The sequence below is a fragment of the Rattus norvegicus genome, chromosome 11, assembly GCF_021556685.1.
Source record: "Rattus norvegicus strain SHRSP/BbbUtx chromosome 11, alternate assembly SHRSP_T2T, whole genome shotgun sequence".
NCBI classification, from domain to species: domain Eukaryota; kingdom Metazoa; phylum Chordata; class Mammalia; order Rodentia; family Muridae; genus Rattus; species Rattus norvegicus.
The window spans coordinates 79489048-79505978 of NC_141544.1; the positions used below are offsets into that span (position 1 = coordinate 79489048).

Consider the following 16931-nt stretch of genomic DNA (forward strand, 5'->3'; position numbering starts at 1 on the left):
CAGCTTAAAGATATAATTAAGAAATATTGGATATGGACCTCCCAGATAATGCACCAAGTTCTAGTTGTTTCGTTCTCTCCATCATTAATGATTAAGAAGAAGCAATAGAAAAGCAGCCATCCATACCCTTTCTCTGTAGACTTGTTCAACCAGCTTCAGCTAGCGGTTTCTACTATCTATTTTTATTAGAAAAGAGCTCCAGAAGACCAGTAAGAGGGATCCTCTTTTAACACAAGGGTGCCATCTAGTGACAACTGTGGGAAAGTATTATAGAAAACAGCGGCGGTCTATGGTGCTTGCCATGCAGGCATAGGATGTGAATTAGATCCCCAGCACCCATATGAAAGCTGGGTTGGCGACAGATGCATACGATCTCAATGCTGAGGTGGGAGAAGATAGGCAGCTTCCTGAGACTTGTTAAACATTGGCGAGCTCCATGTTCAGTGAGAGACCCTGCCTCCAAAAGGTGGACAGAGAGAGATGTCTGATGTTAACCTCTGTCCTCTACATGCATGCATGCGCCCCCACCCACACTGTCTTAGTTACTTTTCTGTAACAACAATTTTGTACTAACAATAGCAACTTAAGGAATGGTTTATTTTGTCTCAGCTCAAGGTACCATCCATCACAGTTGGGAAGCAAAAGAAAAAGGAGCAACTGCTTACACTGTGTCTGTGGTTATGATGAAGAAATCAATGAGTGCTGTACATGGCTGGTCTACTCTTCCCTTTTCACACAGTCCAGGAGCCCAGCTAGGGAATGGTACAACCCACAGTGGGTGGGTCTGCCTACTTCAATGAACTTAAGGTAATCTCCCATAAGCACGCCTAGATGTCAACCTCCCAGGTGATCCCAGACTGTCTCAAGACTAACAGAGAGAGAGAGAGAGAGAGAGAGAGAGAGAGAGAGAGAGAGAGAGAGAGAGAGAGAGAAGGGGGTTTATTTTATCCCATTTCTGCTTTCTAAAATTAATTTCAAAATGCACCAAAAATGGTAGTGACACTACGGTGCTTAAAGTGAGCTTCCCAACACTCACATGGGCGGGCACACACGGAAACATCCAGCATACCCTCTCCACTCAGATCACTAACCTTATTTAGGATATGGGATCTTTTAGTTCGTAAGATTTGGAAAACCTGGTATTAAAGGTATCTAGTCAGCATCCTAGTTTCTCAGACATGAAAATGCAGCCCAGCAGGGTAGATGCCTGACTAGTTACTCAGGCACCCAAAATACTTAGTTTACCTCTCGGCGTCTTGTAGATTAGGAGCTAATGGTTTATGATGGTGATATTTTTAATATCTTTAAAGATATTTGCAATCACCAAACTCTGGCTTCTCCTTCCAGGGTGGCAGAGGGAAGCCTCTAGGCTCTTTGCACAATGTTCCCTTCTGAGCTGAAAGTGGGCACAGACACCCAGGTACTGTTTTGCATAGGCCTTGGATACTGAATGCTTTTGAGTGCCAGGCAGTCTGCACAGCCCTGAGCAGGTGTCTTGGGTTCTAAAGAGTAAACTCTACTTCTCTCCTCTTTCCCACATGTTCGTGCCAAGCAGGGCACAAGTAGCAGAGCTGGGTGTTCCTGGCAAAGTAGCTGAATGTGCAAAGCTGGAGGTGCGAAGAAGCAGTTTCTTCAGGGAACGAGAATGGAAATCTTGTGCAACAGGAGCAGAATGTACAGGAGCCAACAACCCCCTTTTTTTCTTTTGTGGGGCATGGGAGGAAAATATATCAGGAAGCAAAAGAATAAATTAGAACAAAAGCTAAGCTGGTGTAGTCTGAAGGAAGCAATTGAGTTGGCAAAGGTCTCAGTTTGTTTAGTACTATCCTGACATGGAGCTTATGCCATGTGGATGCTGGGAAACCACTGCATTTTAGTAAACGGCAAAGGTAGAAAGGACTGGAAGCCTAGCTCTGGCAACCTACCACCCACATGGCTCTCCACAGCTGAGCCTTGGAAGCCTGAATTTCATCACAGCAACTAAAAAGTAACTAAAGGGGTGGGGGTGGGGGTTACTGGGGTGTGCATATCACAGCATATGTGTGGCAGTCAGAGGATAACTTAAGGAATTGGTTCTCTGTCTGCTCAGGGTTCCAGAGATTGAACTCAAGACTTCAGGTTTGCCTGGCAAGTATTTTTAACCACTGAGCCATCTTGTTAGCCCTTCAAATGTTTGGCAGTTTGGTATGTGTGTGCGCGTGCGTGCGTGCATGCGTGTGTGAGATGGGGTGGGGGGGCAGAGTACGATGTCACAGTCTTCTCCAGCTAAGACAGGGTTTTTCTCACTGATCCTGAAGCTCTCCACTTCAGTAGTCTCGATGGTCACAGAGCCTCCAGAACCCACCTGACTCTGTCTCCTGAAGCTGAAGTTTCAGGCACACACAGAAATGCCTGGCTTTCTACGTAGGTACAGGGGATCTGAACTCAGATTCTCATATTTTTGCAGCAAATGTTCTCATCTACTGAGCACCTAACATTTACATAATCTGACTACTGACCACTATACTGGATTCATAAAAGTGTAACACTGTATTGTTCTCATTGACAACCATCACTTTACTGAGCAATTTTCAACCTGAAGACACTGTGCTCCATGTTCTAGTCCTGTCCTGTTTGACTTTCCCAGTTGCAGGGTCACTAGCTCCTTTTCCTCAGACAGAAATGAAGGTGTATAAGATCTGCACCACCTCTGGAAGCCACACAGCTCACAAGCACTCCCAGCCTGTTTGAGAGCCAGATTTTTTTCATTAATTTGGAGGAAGAGGAGCAGGAGGAAGAAGAGGAAGAAGGAAGAAGAAGGAGGAAGAGGAGGGAGAAGGAAGAAGGAGGAAAAAGGAACAGGGGGAAGAAATGAAAGAAGAAAGGCAGAAGGAAGAAGGAAGAAAAAGGAAAAAAGCAGCAGCAGCAGCCCCCCAATATTTTAAGACTGTAAGTTTCTGAAAGACTAAATGCTTGCAGTAAACTCCCAAAATGTCAAGAAAATAAATGGCTATTCCAAAAATAAACTGCAGTTTTAAGAGAAAAAAAAAAGTTCTCTTTAAGTAAATGCTAAAAATAGCCTATTTTTCTTGTTATCATTAATGATTTAAGTAACTGTCCCCAGTTGGGTTTTGACTGGTCAATAAAGTTACCGGAAGCCAATGGCTGAGACAGAGGTGGGACTTTTAGGATTCTTAGGAAGGGACTGAGGAAAGAAGAAAAGGTGAGGGAAATGTACCACACTAGAAAGATGACCACACAAGAAAGGTACAGGAGGGAGATACAGGTGATGGGAGAAAGCAGCCCCAGGAGGGCTGCCCAGCAGAGACCAGGGCAACAAAGATGAAATAGAGGTTTGGTAAGTACTAACTTGGGAACACTGAAGGGGGATGTGTGTTAGTCATGTGGAGTTAGGTAGTGGCCCAGCCGTTGAGCTGCTTAGGGCATATTAAAAGTAAGGCTGTGTGTGTTTGTGTGTGTGTGTGTGTGTTTCATTTTTGAGTCCACTGGACAAAATTGCCTGTTTCATCTGCAGACTAACACTATCCAAAAAGAGACACCTTATGCAGAATAATCAACTGATAATATTTGTCGAGCCAGAATTATCAGCTCTTCAAGACTTCTACATTTCAAGAGCCTGTCACTTGATGCTAGGCCAGAAGGCTGAAGACTTGCGCTCACATGTTGCTAACAGAGGATGGTGCTGGTGGAGATTTGTCTCTACAACCTCTCAGTTCTGGAAGCCGTGTAAGACTTCCTATGTGTATAGATATTTGGTCATTCTCAGACTTCTGATGGAGTTGAAGACTGATTATAGTCTCATAGCCTATCAGGCTGTTTAACTCTGAATATACATATTTTATTAGATAGTTATCAGATAGTATACAAGCTAGCCAGGATATAACATAGATTTTAAGTCTTTCTTAAGCTGGAATGGATAACTAAATGTTCTGTTTAACTGATAAGGTGTTGGACTGGATGTTAGATACATTTTATGGTTTTAATTACAAAATGATAATAGTCGTACTCAGCTTTTGAGAAAAAAGTTTCCTTTTAATTAGACAAAAAGGGTGAAATATGGGATGATGTCATTATGCAGGTAAGGCAAATACAAGATAGAACAAATTCTGTCATTGGACGAGAAGGAAAGATTTGAAGGAAGAGGAGGAGACTGGAACAGGAGGAGGAAGCCACAGAGAGAACATGGAGGCTGACATTATGAATATTCTTAAGGGATGGATGTGTATAGGGCTTTGTATGTTTAGGTGGGCAATTATATCTTATCAATTGGATCAGAGGTTGTGTTGTGTGTTCTTTCTTGAGGCGAATTAAGTTTAAGAGAGTATGTGGCAGCTGGGTGACAAAGCTACCACGGAGTTGAGATGTATACTTCTACATGATGGCAGCCTGCCGTGGGAACTGGATGGGTAGAGAGATTGTTGCCAGGCTCAGAGAGAGGCCTTCAGCAGTGAGATATGGGGTGGAGCAGAGGGGTGAGACGCTTTGCTGACTGAGATGAAGATACCTACCAGGTATCCTGGGGTACTGCGGTGCCAGATCTTGTGGGGGTAAAAGACAGTCTTTATTATAATTTTATAACAACAGGGTAGTTCCTCAGTTACCATGCCACAGCGAATTAAACAAATCTATAGGACTCTGCCTCAGTAATTTGGGGGCTGGCTGGGTCATATTAATAACTAATAGAGTTGGGGTTGGGGATTTAGCTCAGTGGTAGAGCGCTTGCCTAGGAAGCGCAAGGCCCTGGGTTCAGTCCCCAGCTCCAAAAAAAAAAAAAAGAACCAAAATAAATAAATAAATAAATAAATAAATAAATAAATAAATAAATAATAGAGTTTATTAAACTCCATTTTACAGCCATCCTTTAACTAAAGTCTTCAGGGACAGAGTAAAGCAAGAATGTGGGTAACACAGAAGTGGGTTCAACACTTGGTTGTGTGAACTTTCATACAAGACTGTCTTAATTAGGGTTCTTATTGCTATGAAGAGACACCATGACCACATAAACCCTGACCTTATAAAGGAAAGCATTATAAGTGGGGTGGCTTACAGAGCAGAGTAAGTTTAACTGGATCCTTAGACAGCAGGTAGAGAGAATGATACTGGGCCTGGCTTGAGCTTCTGAAACCTTGAGCCCACCCCCAGTGACACACCTTCTCTAACAAAGCTACACCTACTCCAAGGTACCTAATAGTACCACTCCATTACAAGGATAAAACCTTCTGGTTTTTCCCCTCTCTTTCAAATTATTTTTACTTATTCACTTTACATCCCACTCACTACCTCCTCCCACAATCTTTCTCCCCTCCCCTCCTCCTTGAATATGTGTGGGTCCACCTGGGTATCCCCCTGCCCTGGTACATCAAGTCTCCTTGAGGCTAGACTAATCCTCTCCCACTGAGGCCAGACAAGGCAGCCCAGCAAGACAAACACATCCCATGTACAGGCAACAGCTTTTGGGATAGTCCCCACCCCAGTTGTTTGGAACCCACGTGAAGGCCAAGCTGCAAATCTTTGTCTGTCTGTGTCTGTCTCTGTCTCTGTCTCTCTCTCTCTCTCTCTCTCTTTCTCTCTGCAGGATATCTGACGGCACTGTAAACTCCTAGATTGTGTCATTTACTGGAAACCCTGTTTCTTGTTGTGGTATGGCTCAGCTTTAGCATGCACCTTTAATCCATAAGCTATCTTGTTCATTGTAAATAGAATAAAAAAAAATCAGCCATATAGGTCAAAGGCAGAGCAAGCAACCATTGACAGGGAGTGAACATAGGAAAACAACAAAGAGTAAGAGGAAGTTGGGAAGATAGATAAAGAGACATACAGGAAGTAGAAGGGACGGATATTTAGTTTGACAGGTTTTTGAGATGCCATGGAGAAGGAGGACTTCCTTTTAGAATGACTGCTGAGAAGAAAGGTCAGCTGGCTAAGCTCTCTGTCTCTCTGAACTAGCAAGCTTTCACCTCGGGAGCTGGTTCCCAAGTCTTTATTAGTAAAATCGAATGTTTGAGACTTTTTTTTAAAAAAAATTACAATATATTTACATGGCTGGAGACATACATTATGGAAGATTAACATCTGTTTAGCCCACATATTTACTTGTGGTGAGAAGAGAGATATGAAATCTAGCACTGTCTTGTCAGCTGTTCATGGAGAGTAGAGTCAGACATAAGGGATGAAAGTGGTGGAGCCCAGCAGGGGATGAATGGCAGCTGCTGCTGTGAACACTGCATCTTTGGCTTCAGGAAAATCCACATGGAGGTCTGGCGAGATACTCTACACTCTTTCACAGGGATGGAAAACAAGATAATCTGAAACACAGTTAGGGAATGAAACTGACAAATGTGAATGACAGCCTGGGGATAGTGTGTGAGGGAAGAAGGGGTCTGTGACGAACTCTAGGTCTAGCACAGGTGGCTGGTGGCTGCCCTGACAAAGACTCCCTGACTCCAGGCACAGTGAGTCTGGGGGCGGTGTCTTGCTGAGGAGCGGGTCCCTGTGTGCATCAAGGAGTAAAGGTCTAAGAAATAAGTGAGCAAGTCTGGAGTGTGGACACGGTGTGGTTGGTATTAGGACAAGAGGGCGTTATGTGTATCTCACAGCATTAGAAGGAAAGACAATGCCTAGAGAACCAGGGCAAAACCTGAGGACACTGACTATGGACACAGAAACAGTGGTACCCATAGAAGAAAGGAAATGAGAGTGAACTGGAGCACAGCTCAGAGGGGAAGCACGGGACATCAAAGTGTCAAGATTGGAGCTCACCTACAGGTGAGGTAGGCATTATAGAGAGCCACCACTAGTCAAAGGCAGAAAGAAACTGACTGTGGGGTGCTCAGCCCTAATTAATATATCTATAACTCAACCCTTACCCTAAGGCTCAGGGAACACTGAAAAAGAGGGGGCAGAAAGACTGTAAGAACCAGAGGAACCAGAAAGTCTGCTGCAAGATTGTGTCTTCTAGATGTGACAAGGAAGCTATACTCATGGAATCTCAACAATATGGCTGTTTAAACAAGATCTGAATAAGGGTAGGGAAATTTCAGGGGCCCCCATGCCCTGGTGAAGAGCTATAGGCAATTAAAGACTGCTGACAGAGAAAAGTAGTCTTCCCTAGGGATGAGCCCCTTAAATGATTATCCAATCCCAAGTGGCCAGCCCTAAAGACATATACATATAATATTCATATTCATACACACACACACACACACATACACACACACACACACACACACACACACATATAAATTAAAGAATGAGGGCACTCATTTGAGATGGAGCTGGGAGGAGGGGGAACATGGAGAAGAGTTGGAGGGAAGAAGAGGCAATGATATAATCATATTTTAATTTTTAAAATTGATATTTTTTTCGAGATAGTGTCTATGCAGCTCTGGCTATCTTAGAACTCAATGTGTATAGGCCAGGTTGGCCTTGGCCTTGGCCTTGGCCTCACACAGATCAGCCTGCCTCTACTTCCAGGGTGCTGGGATCAATGGCTCTGGTAATAAATTTTTAAAATTAATTTTAAAAAATGATTGGAGTTCAGATCCCAAGAACTCATAAAGAAGTTGAATGCATGAGAGGGCGAGTTATGATACTGAGTGTTGTTAGCTGACCAGACTTAGAGCGGGACCTCTGGGCATGCGTATAAGGGACCACTTACCAAGCCACTGTGGTGGCATGAAAAGAAGAAAGTCTGCTGAGCACAGGATCCATGGACAGAGAGGGACTATTTCCCCCCACTCTCTCCTTCTCCCTCCCCCCCCCTTCAGTTGTGGATGTGATGTGTCCAGCTACTTCAGGCTTTTCCACCTTGATTTCCATGTGACTGTGAGCCAAAATCAACCCATTCTCCTTAGACTGCTTTTGCCGGTGTACTGATCACAGCATCAGCAAAGGAAACTGGAGACAGTCTGGGGTCTTAGCGCTTATGTGCAGGGATTCAGGGAAGAGAAAAAGAATACCTGGAAGCCTAAGGGTCAGCTATCCTGGTGGCAAACAAGAGACTGTCTCCAACAAGTTAGAAGACAGGAGCCATATTGGAGCTTGTCCTATGACTGCAGATGCACACCAGAGTATGTGTGCCCTTACGCACAACGTGGCATAAACAATAGCGAGGAGGTGGAAGAACCTACCACACATCTACACAGAGGGCCAGGAGCGATTATCCAGGAGGAGAAGAAACGGTAGACTCAGAGGTTAGCTTCAACTTGGTTTGTTTGTTTTCTTTAAGCAGGGTCTCATTATGTAACCCTTGCTCCTTGGAGCTCACAGAGATCCTCTTAATCTCGGACCCTCAAGAGCTAGGAATCATTTTTTTTAAGATAAAGAACTCAGATCATTCTATGAACTGTGAAGAAAAATGCAGATGATGGCAAAGAACAATGATGATGTTGGGGAGCCTGACATTACAAAGTTCCCTCAGGAAAAGGAAGGGCCTTGCAAGTGTTGCCATGTATCAGGCTCCACTTGAGGCCCTAGCTGTCCCCAAGGAGCTCTCAGCCTAATAAGGAAGCAGCATAAACAAACAAGAGAGTGACACAGACACCAGGCCCCCCTCTGGGCACGTTATGTCACAGAATGCAAACCTTAACTGATATGGCTTCTTTGAATTACATCTGTAGCTGCTCACTCTCCAATCCCACTGTCTCATGTAGCAGCTGAGACCCAGCCCCATCAGGCAGTTGATGAAGCTTGTTTGTTTGTCTGTCTGTCTGCTTTGTATGAATGGACAAACATACCCATTGGTAATTACTCCCAGGGATAGAAATTTTAGAGGTCTAAGAGTGTATTTTAGGAGTTGGGGATTTAGCTCAGTGGTAGAGAGCTTGCCTAGCAAGAGCAAGGCCCTGGGTTCGGTCCCCAGCTCCGAAAAAAAGAAAAAGAAAAAAAAAAAAAAAAAGAGTGTATTTTAAAATAAGTAAAGTGATTTGGGTCACCACAACAGTTAAACATTAATGAAAATACTATGCATACTTAAACATACAGTGTGAATGCTTGTACCTCACCCCTCAATTTAATATGCTGATCCTCAACACAACAGTAATAAGTGGTAGGGTCTTTGGGAAGTGATTAGGTCATGAAGACTCTGATGAAGGTGACTATGATCCCTGAAAACTTGGTTTCTGCAGTGTGGCCAATCATGCCTATAATCATAAGTCTTGGGAGATGAAGGTAGGAAGATCAAGAGTTCAAGGCCAGCTTTGGCTACATAGAAAGTTTGTAACCAGCCTGGGCTACATGAGACCTGGTGTCAAACAAAACAAAACCAACTAGCCAAAGACCAGCTATAACAAAGGCTCGGGAGCCGATCTGCCCCTTTCATCACATCACAATGGAAAGCATATACTGCCTGAGGAACAGGGTTTCAACAGACATCTGACTCTGGAATTCCAAACATCCAAAATTAGAAGAAACAAATATTCCTAAGTCACTCAGTTTACAGGGAGATGCACCCTGACTGATGATGGAGAATACAGCCACCAAGTCCATCATAACTGGGACTATCACGAGTGGAAAATGAATTTCTGCCATCTACTACCTTGCATCTTAATACAGTGTACTGGACAGTACTCACTGTCCCGCTGTGGTCATATGGCTGACTGGGAGCTGCATTTGTGACCACTGCTTGGCACTGAGAGAGAATAGCATAATAGCCTAGAAAAGATGAAGGACAGTCTTCAGCCAAGTGCATACTTCTATACTGTCTCACAGATTCAAAGTTAAATCATCAAAGGTAGGGAATGCTATACAGAGACAACTGAAGATTAAGAGAGTAGCAGACACAGCTCAACCATGTGAGGCAGGCCTGCAGTGAGCCAGAGCTCTTTGACCAAATGTATTTCCTAATCTGCTAGTTTATGCTTAGAATTAATTAAATTTTTATTGTTAATTTCTGTGATGCTAAAAATTAAACTCCAGGTCTTCTGCATGTCTATGTGTTCTACCACTGAGCAAACCATCAGCTTATATGCTTAAAATGTAACCATTGAAAAAGGGCTAAAATGTAATAGCTTAAAATTGTAGATTAAAAAGATAGGTGTAAGATCACATAAGATAAAATAAGTTAGGCAGGCTCTAAAGCCAGATCCGGTTATAAATGAGGTACAGTATTTTCTATTAATAAGTAATAATTATTAACAGTAACAGTAATGATTAATTATCAATACTTTTGTAAACCGGGGAAGGAGACTGTAACAGAAAGCCCCAGGACCTCTCAAATTTATCTTTTAAAGTTTCTAAGGCAGTATTCTAAAGCCTCTCAGGAGACCAAAAAGTCTTCTACCAATCTAATGAATTCAATGAGACCCTCAAATAAACAGGTGCTTAGACTAACAAGTTCTGCAGTAACAGAGGTACAGCCCTGGAGTGAAGATACCTTGATGCCAGGAGCCATAATAGGACAAGCTGAATACTAGCAGGTGACCTTCCTGAGATAGTCTGCTTCAGATTATTATATAATCTGCGACAGGTTCACTCTTGAGGCAAGGCCATAGGAGAATTCATTTTAGGAAAGACTCTTGCTATTAATATGCTTTTCCTGTTATTGTTAAACATATATAACAATAACTAGGCATTAGCCCACCCCTTTGGAACAGATCTACGAAGATGTACTATCTCGTAGTGATGCTATGTAGACAAATAGATGACTTCTTAAGTCTTACTATGATCCTGTAAGAATTCCTACAATTATACCAGTGATTATTAAGCTCTTTTATACTGGGACTGCTATTAGGTACTTTTCTGATAGTCAAAACTGCAGTGAGAACTCTGCCAGACTCCCAAGTGTCACCAGTTAATTGCTCTGAGATAGTAACCAGACTTTCTCATACTCAGAGCACATTCCAAGAGGTTGTAAAACAATTAACCAAAGGTCATAAAAAGGGAACTAGTGATTTATTATAGGTGCTAGGACAGAGGATAAAATATTGACTGGGTTATTCTATACAAAACTTCACTAATAACTTAGTTATGGTTTTAAACCTCCAGTGAACCTGTGGAGCTGAGACAGGTGATGGATGTTTAGCCAATTACTCCTGATGAATATGTGTGTAAACATTCTCTGTTGTAAACTTCTATTTCAATTTATGATTTGATTTTTTTTGTGTGAACTTGTGATGAACTTTGTAACATGCAATCATGTATTCTGAAAGATGTATAAGTACTGAGGACAAAGAGATGAGAAGAATTTTTCCCTTACTAGATTTTTTTCTCTCTACCCCTCCTGCATCCCCCCCCCCCAATTAGGATCTTTCAGCTTTTCCTCTTAGATAGCTTTCATTGGAAACTTTTTACAACTTAGTAATAAACACTATAAACAACTTTTATAACAACTTAGTATAAATACTTTTCTAAGTGTTCTTGTGTGACTTCGAACTAGCAGGCTGAAAGTTAGAGCTCAGCAGTTCCTGCTGAGATAGAACAAAGGCCACATTTCTTAATTCCCTCCCACCCCACTCCCACCCCTGTCAGGCTACAGGTGCCAATCACCTAAGCCAGCAGCCTTTTACTCTCAGAAAGAGCAAAAAAGTTTTTAGGACTCTTTAGAAGTTATCATCAGCATTTCAGTGCAGTTAGAGAGCTAGAACATCCTGAGACCCAGACTTTAAAGCCCTCACTAGAGTCCTACTCTATGCACTCCCCCATTACCCTCTCTGTGCTGGGAGGCTCCCAGCATCTTGCCTTCCTTAATGTCTGTGGGATCACAGAGACCTCTGCGGACCCACATGGCAGGCAGCTGTGTCTCCACCTTGCACGGCGCCTTATCAACTCCAAGATTGCTCATTCTTGACTATCAGCACAAGCCCAGCACCCTGAATATAGTTCATGCCCACTTTAGCTATGAGTTAAGCTGAGGGGTGATACTGGTTTGGGGTCAGTGTTCTCAAGTTTTCACTTTCAGTGTGCTTCAATGAATATCATCTTCATGTTGTCCCTTTGGGAGACAAACCTAGAATGCTATCGGCTTGCTTTATAGGGCCTGTCTACTTTCTAAAATTGACTTTTGCCTAATTATAGGTGTCTATCCACCAAATACTGAAAGCTATGCCTCAGAGTTCCAGGGCAAAATGTAATGACTCCCTCAACCAAGCACCCGCACATGCTATCTGCTTTGAGTATGCTCTTGTGAGTAAGGGTTAAACCTTGTGATACACACAGAGACTATCCATGCAAAGACCACACAGACGAAAGGTCTCTGACACCAGCTCAGCTCCAGAGCCCAAGGCAACTTAGAAACCCGGGAGAGTTTCCTTGGTGTGTGAGAAGGGGAGAAGGGAGGGGAGGCACCTCCTAAACTGACAGAAAGAGACACAGCAGACAATGGTGTGTGGTGATGACATCTAATATTTGCTATTTCAGAAAACAAAACCTTTAACCAGCAATTTTTATACAATGGTTAATTGGCCTGAGTTTTAAGGATCAAACCAAGCTGATCATCTATGACTTTAAAAGGCACAATTCAATGTATTTGGAAGGTGAGTGGGGGTTCTACTTACCTATAGCACAATGTAAAATCTAGAGAGAAAAAAAGGGAAAAGAAAATTAGTGAGGCCAATATTAGAGCTTTATTTCACATAAATTTTCAGTTATGATTAGTGCAGCATTAGGCCGGAATGCTAAGCCTGAAAAACAAACATTCCACTTTTAAACCTTGCTACAGGCAAAAGAAAACATAGTTTTTTCTTTACTAGTTTTGTTTGCTCGTTTCTGTTTGTGTTTTTCTGAGAGAGAGATTCTAAGGATTTAATCCTCAGATGGTGGTTTGTTAGATGTCAATGACCTCTTTTATAACCCATCAGCTCACAATTACAGCCAGGCATCTCCGTAATCTGCAGAACACACTGTCACAGGCTACTCACGAGCCCTCAGCAGTGCCCTGTTGGTTATTGTTGCCCAGCAGGCCTCAGTGAAGATAGTTATTATTCAAAGCTCCATCCTCAGTCCTTATCTTGCCTCAATCAATAGTCTTGCTGGAGAGTTGCTTCTCATCTAATTTCTAAACGCGTTCCCTAGCTCCAGGTCCACTTCCAAACCACCTTGGACATCTCCATGACTATATCAGCATCTCAAAATGGCTACCTCAATGGGAAGCCCATCCCTTCCTTCCTCCTTATGTTACGCCTGGGGCTCCTGGGCTCCTGGTCTGTTGAGCTAACTTCCCCTTACCCCTAAGTCTCAACTGGCTTCCCATTCCTGCACATGCATCTCAGATCAGTCTTGTTTTCACTTCCAGCCCCTGGCCTGAGAAGGCTATGTCCATCCTCTCTCCAAAGCCTCCCAATTGGCCAATTGCATCCTTCCAAATCTCCGCTGCTTTAACACTGGTGCTGAGGATTTGAAGCTACCTATAGGATAACGGTGTGGAGTTCCTGTCATCATGTCTATAAAACATCTCTAGCAGTTACTTATTACTGCTCCTGCCAGTCAGCCTGACTGGTACACAGGACACCCAGGGACACAGAAAGCTGTACAGCTTGCGCACGGTGGTGAGCAATGGCCTGGACATGGACCTGAGCCTTGAATTTCAGTCTTCTCTGCCTTTTCTACCACTATTTCACTGCAAGTGAGTTATGAGGCCCAGAGACCAGAACATCACAAGACAGATTTTAGCTAAAATGTCCCTGATTAGTTCTGTGCTGAAAGACTATTTTTCTAAATGCCCTCCATCCCTTTTGGGGTGGGGGGTGGGGATCCAGGAGCAGGGTATAGGGAGAGAGTCTGAATTAAAAAACTGAGCTGTACAAATGTGCTGCTGTGTGAGAAGGGAAGAGAAGAACTTCCATCCCTTACATTATCCCTTTCAAAGGACACCCCTGAACATCTCAAACGTGTGAATACCTTCTGCTGCACAGACTGGAAAAACATTTAGAGTAAAATGAGGGATGAAATGAAAGACATGGATGAAGAGCATCCTTTGACAATACGGAAAGCAGCACATCTTCCCTTCATGTATGTGACAAGACATCCTGGCTGCTCATTAAGGACAGGACCCTGCAGGAAAACACAACAGGGGCTTCCCTGTTTCCTAGGTCGTGTGCTCCCAGACTGAGCCTTCTCTCTTTCATCACACGATTGTACAATGCCCCCTTTCACCTTCCTGATGAAACTCATAGCTGATGTGACCTACTTACACAGTATTTCAAAAACCATCCTTTGCATATCCTAACGACATGCAAAGAATAAAAAGAAAACAACTTCATTGAAAATATGTACTTCAGTGTGTAAATGCTCTTGAACATAAAGATATAACAACCAGATACAATATTAACTTATGATAAATACATGTGGATTCAACAATACAATTTCCAGGGGCCAGTGAGATTGCTTTGCAGGTCAGGGCCTGCTGCACAAGCTAGACAGCAAGTCTATGCGGGTCCCATGGCCTGCTGGGAAGGTGGATGGAGGGGATGGACTCCACAGTGCTCTCTATCTTCCACCATGTGCACAGTGACTCCTGTGCCCACGCCCACAAAAATAGTAAATAAAATTTAGGAAATAATAAGAGTTCCAGAAATCACTCTGAGCAAGTACCAACAAATACGAATAGGAACCAACACTAGAAACAAAAGCATCATGAAGATAAGCAGTAACAGAAACCAAAGTAAGGCCAGGCAGTGGTGGCTCATGCTTTTAATCCAAGCACCTGGGAGGCAGAGTCAGGCCAGTCTCTAAATTCGAGGCCAGCCCAGTCTACAGAGGAAGTTCTAGGACAGCCAGGGTTACACAGAGAAACCCTGTCTCAAAAACAAACAAAAAGTAAGTAAGTAGAAAAAAAAAGGAAGGATAAGAAAATAGACAAACTGAATTATATTTCAGATTAACTAGATTTTATTTACTTATAAAGTATAACATAAAAGTAATCTTGCAGGTTATTCTAAGGAGTCAAATAAGAAGGACATGTAGAAAATGTATCTTTCTGTCCTGAAATCCTGGACCTAGTGTACAAAAATTCCTTGGGCACCATATTCTCTGAATAGTGAAAACAAAGACAGGGGCTGGGGATTTAGCTCAGTGGTAGAGCCCTTACCTAGGAAGCGCAAGGCCCTGGGTTCGGTCCCCAGCTCCGAAAAAAAGAACCAAAAAAAAAAAAAAAAAAAAAGACAAAAAAAGAAAGAGAGAAAAAAACCAAACCACTACCAGCACAACAAAAGCAACCCACAGCACTGCAAGGGGCAACAAAGTGGTTAGGAAGCAAACTGTAGACACTTTCGGGGATTATTCAAAACCAGAGCTGGAAGGTAGGTGAGTCAAGGGCCAGACCACAGAGAATAAATGAGTACAACCAGGCCTGGTGGCACATGCTGGCAATCTAAGAACTGGTGAGGAGAAAGCCTCACCTTCGTGGTGAGTTCCATACCAGCAAGAACCTGGGCACCTAACATGTCCTCTGGCTTCCGGCTTCCATGTGTACTTACATACACATATACAACCACAAAAATAAAAACAATAATGATTTAAGAACCAAAGCAATCTCCAAATAAAATTTCTATTTCACAACTGAAATGTCTTATCTTATCATACAAATAACATGAAAAGTTATTAGTCTATATTAAAGAAGCTGTTCCTAACATTTTATTTTTCATACTTATTTATTTTTGGAAACAGGGTCTTACCACATAGCCTTGGCTAACCTGGAACTTGCTGGGGATAAAACAATTCTCTGGCCAGCCGTGGATTCCATAGATAACTGTAATGTCCACCTTTATAAACCTGTCCTTTAGTCCCTCCAGCCCAGCATGCTGTTAGTTCTAAAGCTGCCGTCCTTCTGGTAAATAAGCTCTAAATTTGAACTCTAGGGGCAGCACAAATCTTCACAGAGTTGAGCTCTCACTCACTCTGAGACATCAACTCAGTGGTTTCCCTAGTCAAGAAGCTCTAAATTTGAACTGAGTCTTTGTTCTTTCTCAATGGACTTGAACGCCACAACATTTACTTACCAAAAATACACTAAATTTAGTTTTAAATTTTAACCTCTGCTTATTTACTGGAAGGACAGTAGCCTTAAGAGCCTACAGCATGCCAGGCTGAAGGGGGCTAAAGGACAGGTTTAGAAAGGTGGACATTACAGGAACAGTGTACAACCATCTTGTACAATGGCTGTTTAGAAATGCATTTTTTGAAGAAGCTTCTAAGATGTGAACTGAGAAAATTTTGTGAGTTAACAACAAACTTTTCTAGTTTATGGTGGTTTGAATAGGTTTGACTCCGCCCCCAGACTCATGTGTTTGAATGCTTAGCCTATGGGGAGTGGCACTATTAGGGGGTGTGGCCTTGTTGGGATGGGTGTGGCCTTGCTGGAGTGGGTGTGGCACTGTCAGAGGGAGTGCATCACTGGGGGGTGGGCTTTGAGGTCTCTATGCTCAAGCTCCCCAAAATGTGGAGAAAATGCATCCTCCCAGGATGCATAGGGAAGACATGGAGTCTCTTCCTGGCTACCTTCTATAAAGTATGAATTTTGTTTATCCCCACCTAAGTTCAAATGAATGAGACTTAAATTATGATTTATTTACTAGGTTCTGCATGATTACTGGAGGATTACCCATACTCCAATTCTCTAATGCCAGACTAGCTACTCCCCGAAATGTGTTCCCCAAATACTTGTTGTTTGACTCTTTCTGGTTATCTCTGCTCCAGGAGTCTGGTGTTCAGGGGAGGCACTTCATTCTGGCACTGGAAACATGCTACTGGTCCATCGTGACTAATGGAGTCTTCCTCTTCTCTCCCTCTCTCTCTCCCTCTGTCTGTCTGTCTGCCTCTGTGTGTGTGTGTGTGTGTGTGTGTGTATGTATGTGTGTGTGTCTGTGTGTCTCTGTCTCTGTCTCTCTGTGTGTGTCTGTGTCAGTATGTGTGTCTCTGTCTCTGTCTCTCTCTCCCTCCCCTTCTTCTCCTTGTGGTCCCTCCTTGCAATCCCAACCAGGTAACTAAAACTCCACCTA

At 43.0% G+C, this 16931-nt stretch overlaps 1 protein-coding gene across 4 annotated transcripts in view; it reads right to left on the reverse strand.

Moving 5' to 3' along the window:
- The window catches only part of Hacd2 (3-hydroxyacyl-CoA dehydratase 2), a 91587-nt gene that overhangs the window by 58093 nt on the left and 16563 nt on the right, over positions 1-16931 (reverse strand). For 3 of the 4 annotated variants that reach the window (NM_001402103.1, XM_087575234.1, XM_087575236.1), the window contains 1 exon segment: positions 12492-12510. In NM_001402103.1, the coding sequence (NP_001389032.1) occupies positions 12492-12510 (19 nt within the window). 4 annotated transcript variants of the gene reach the window in all.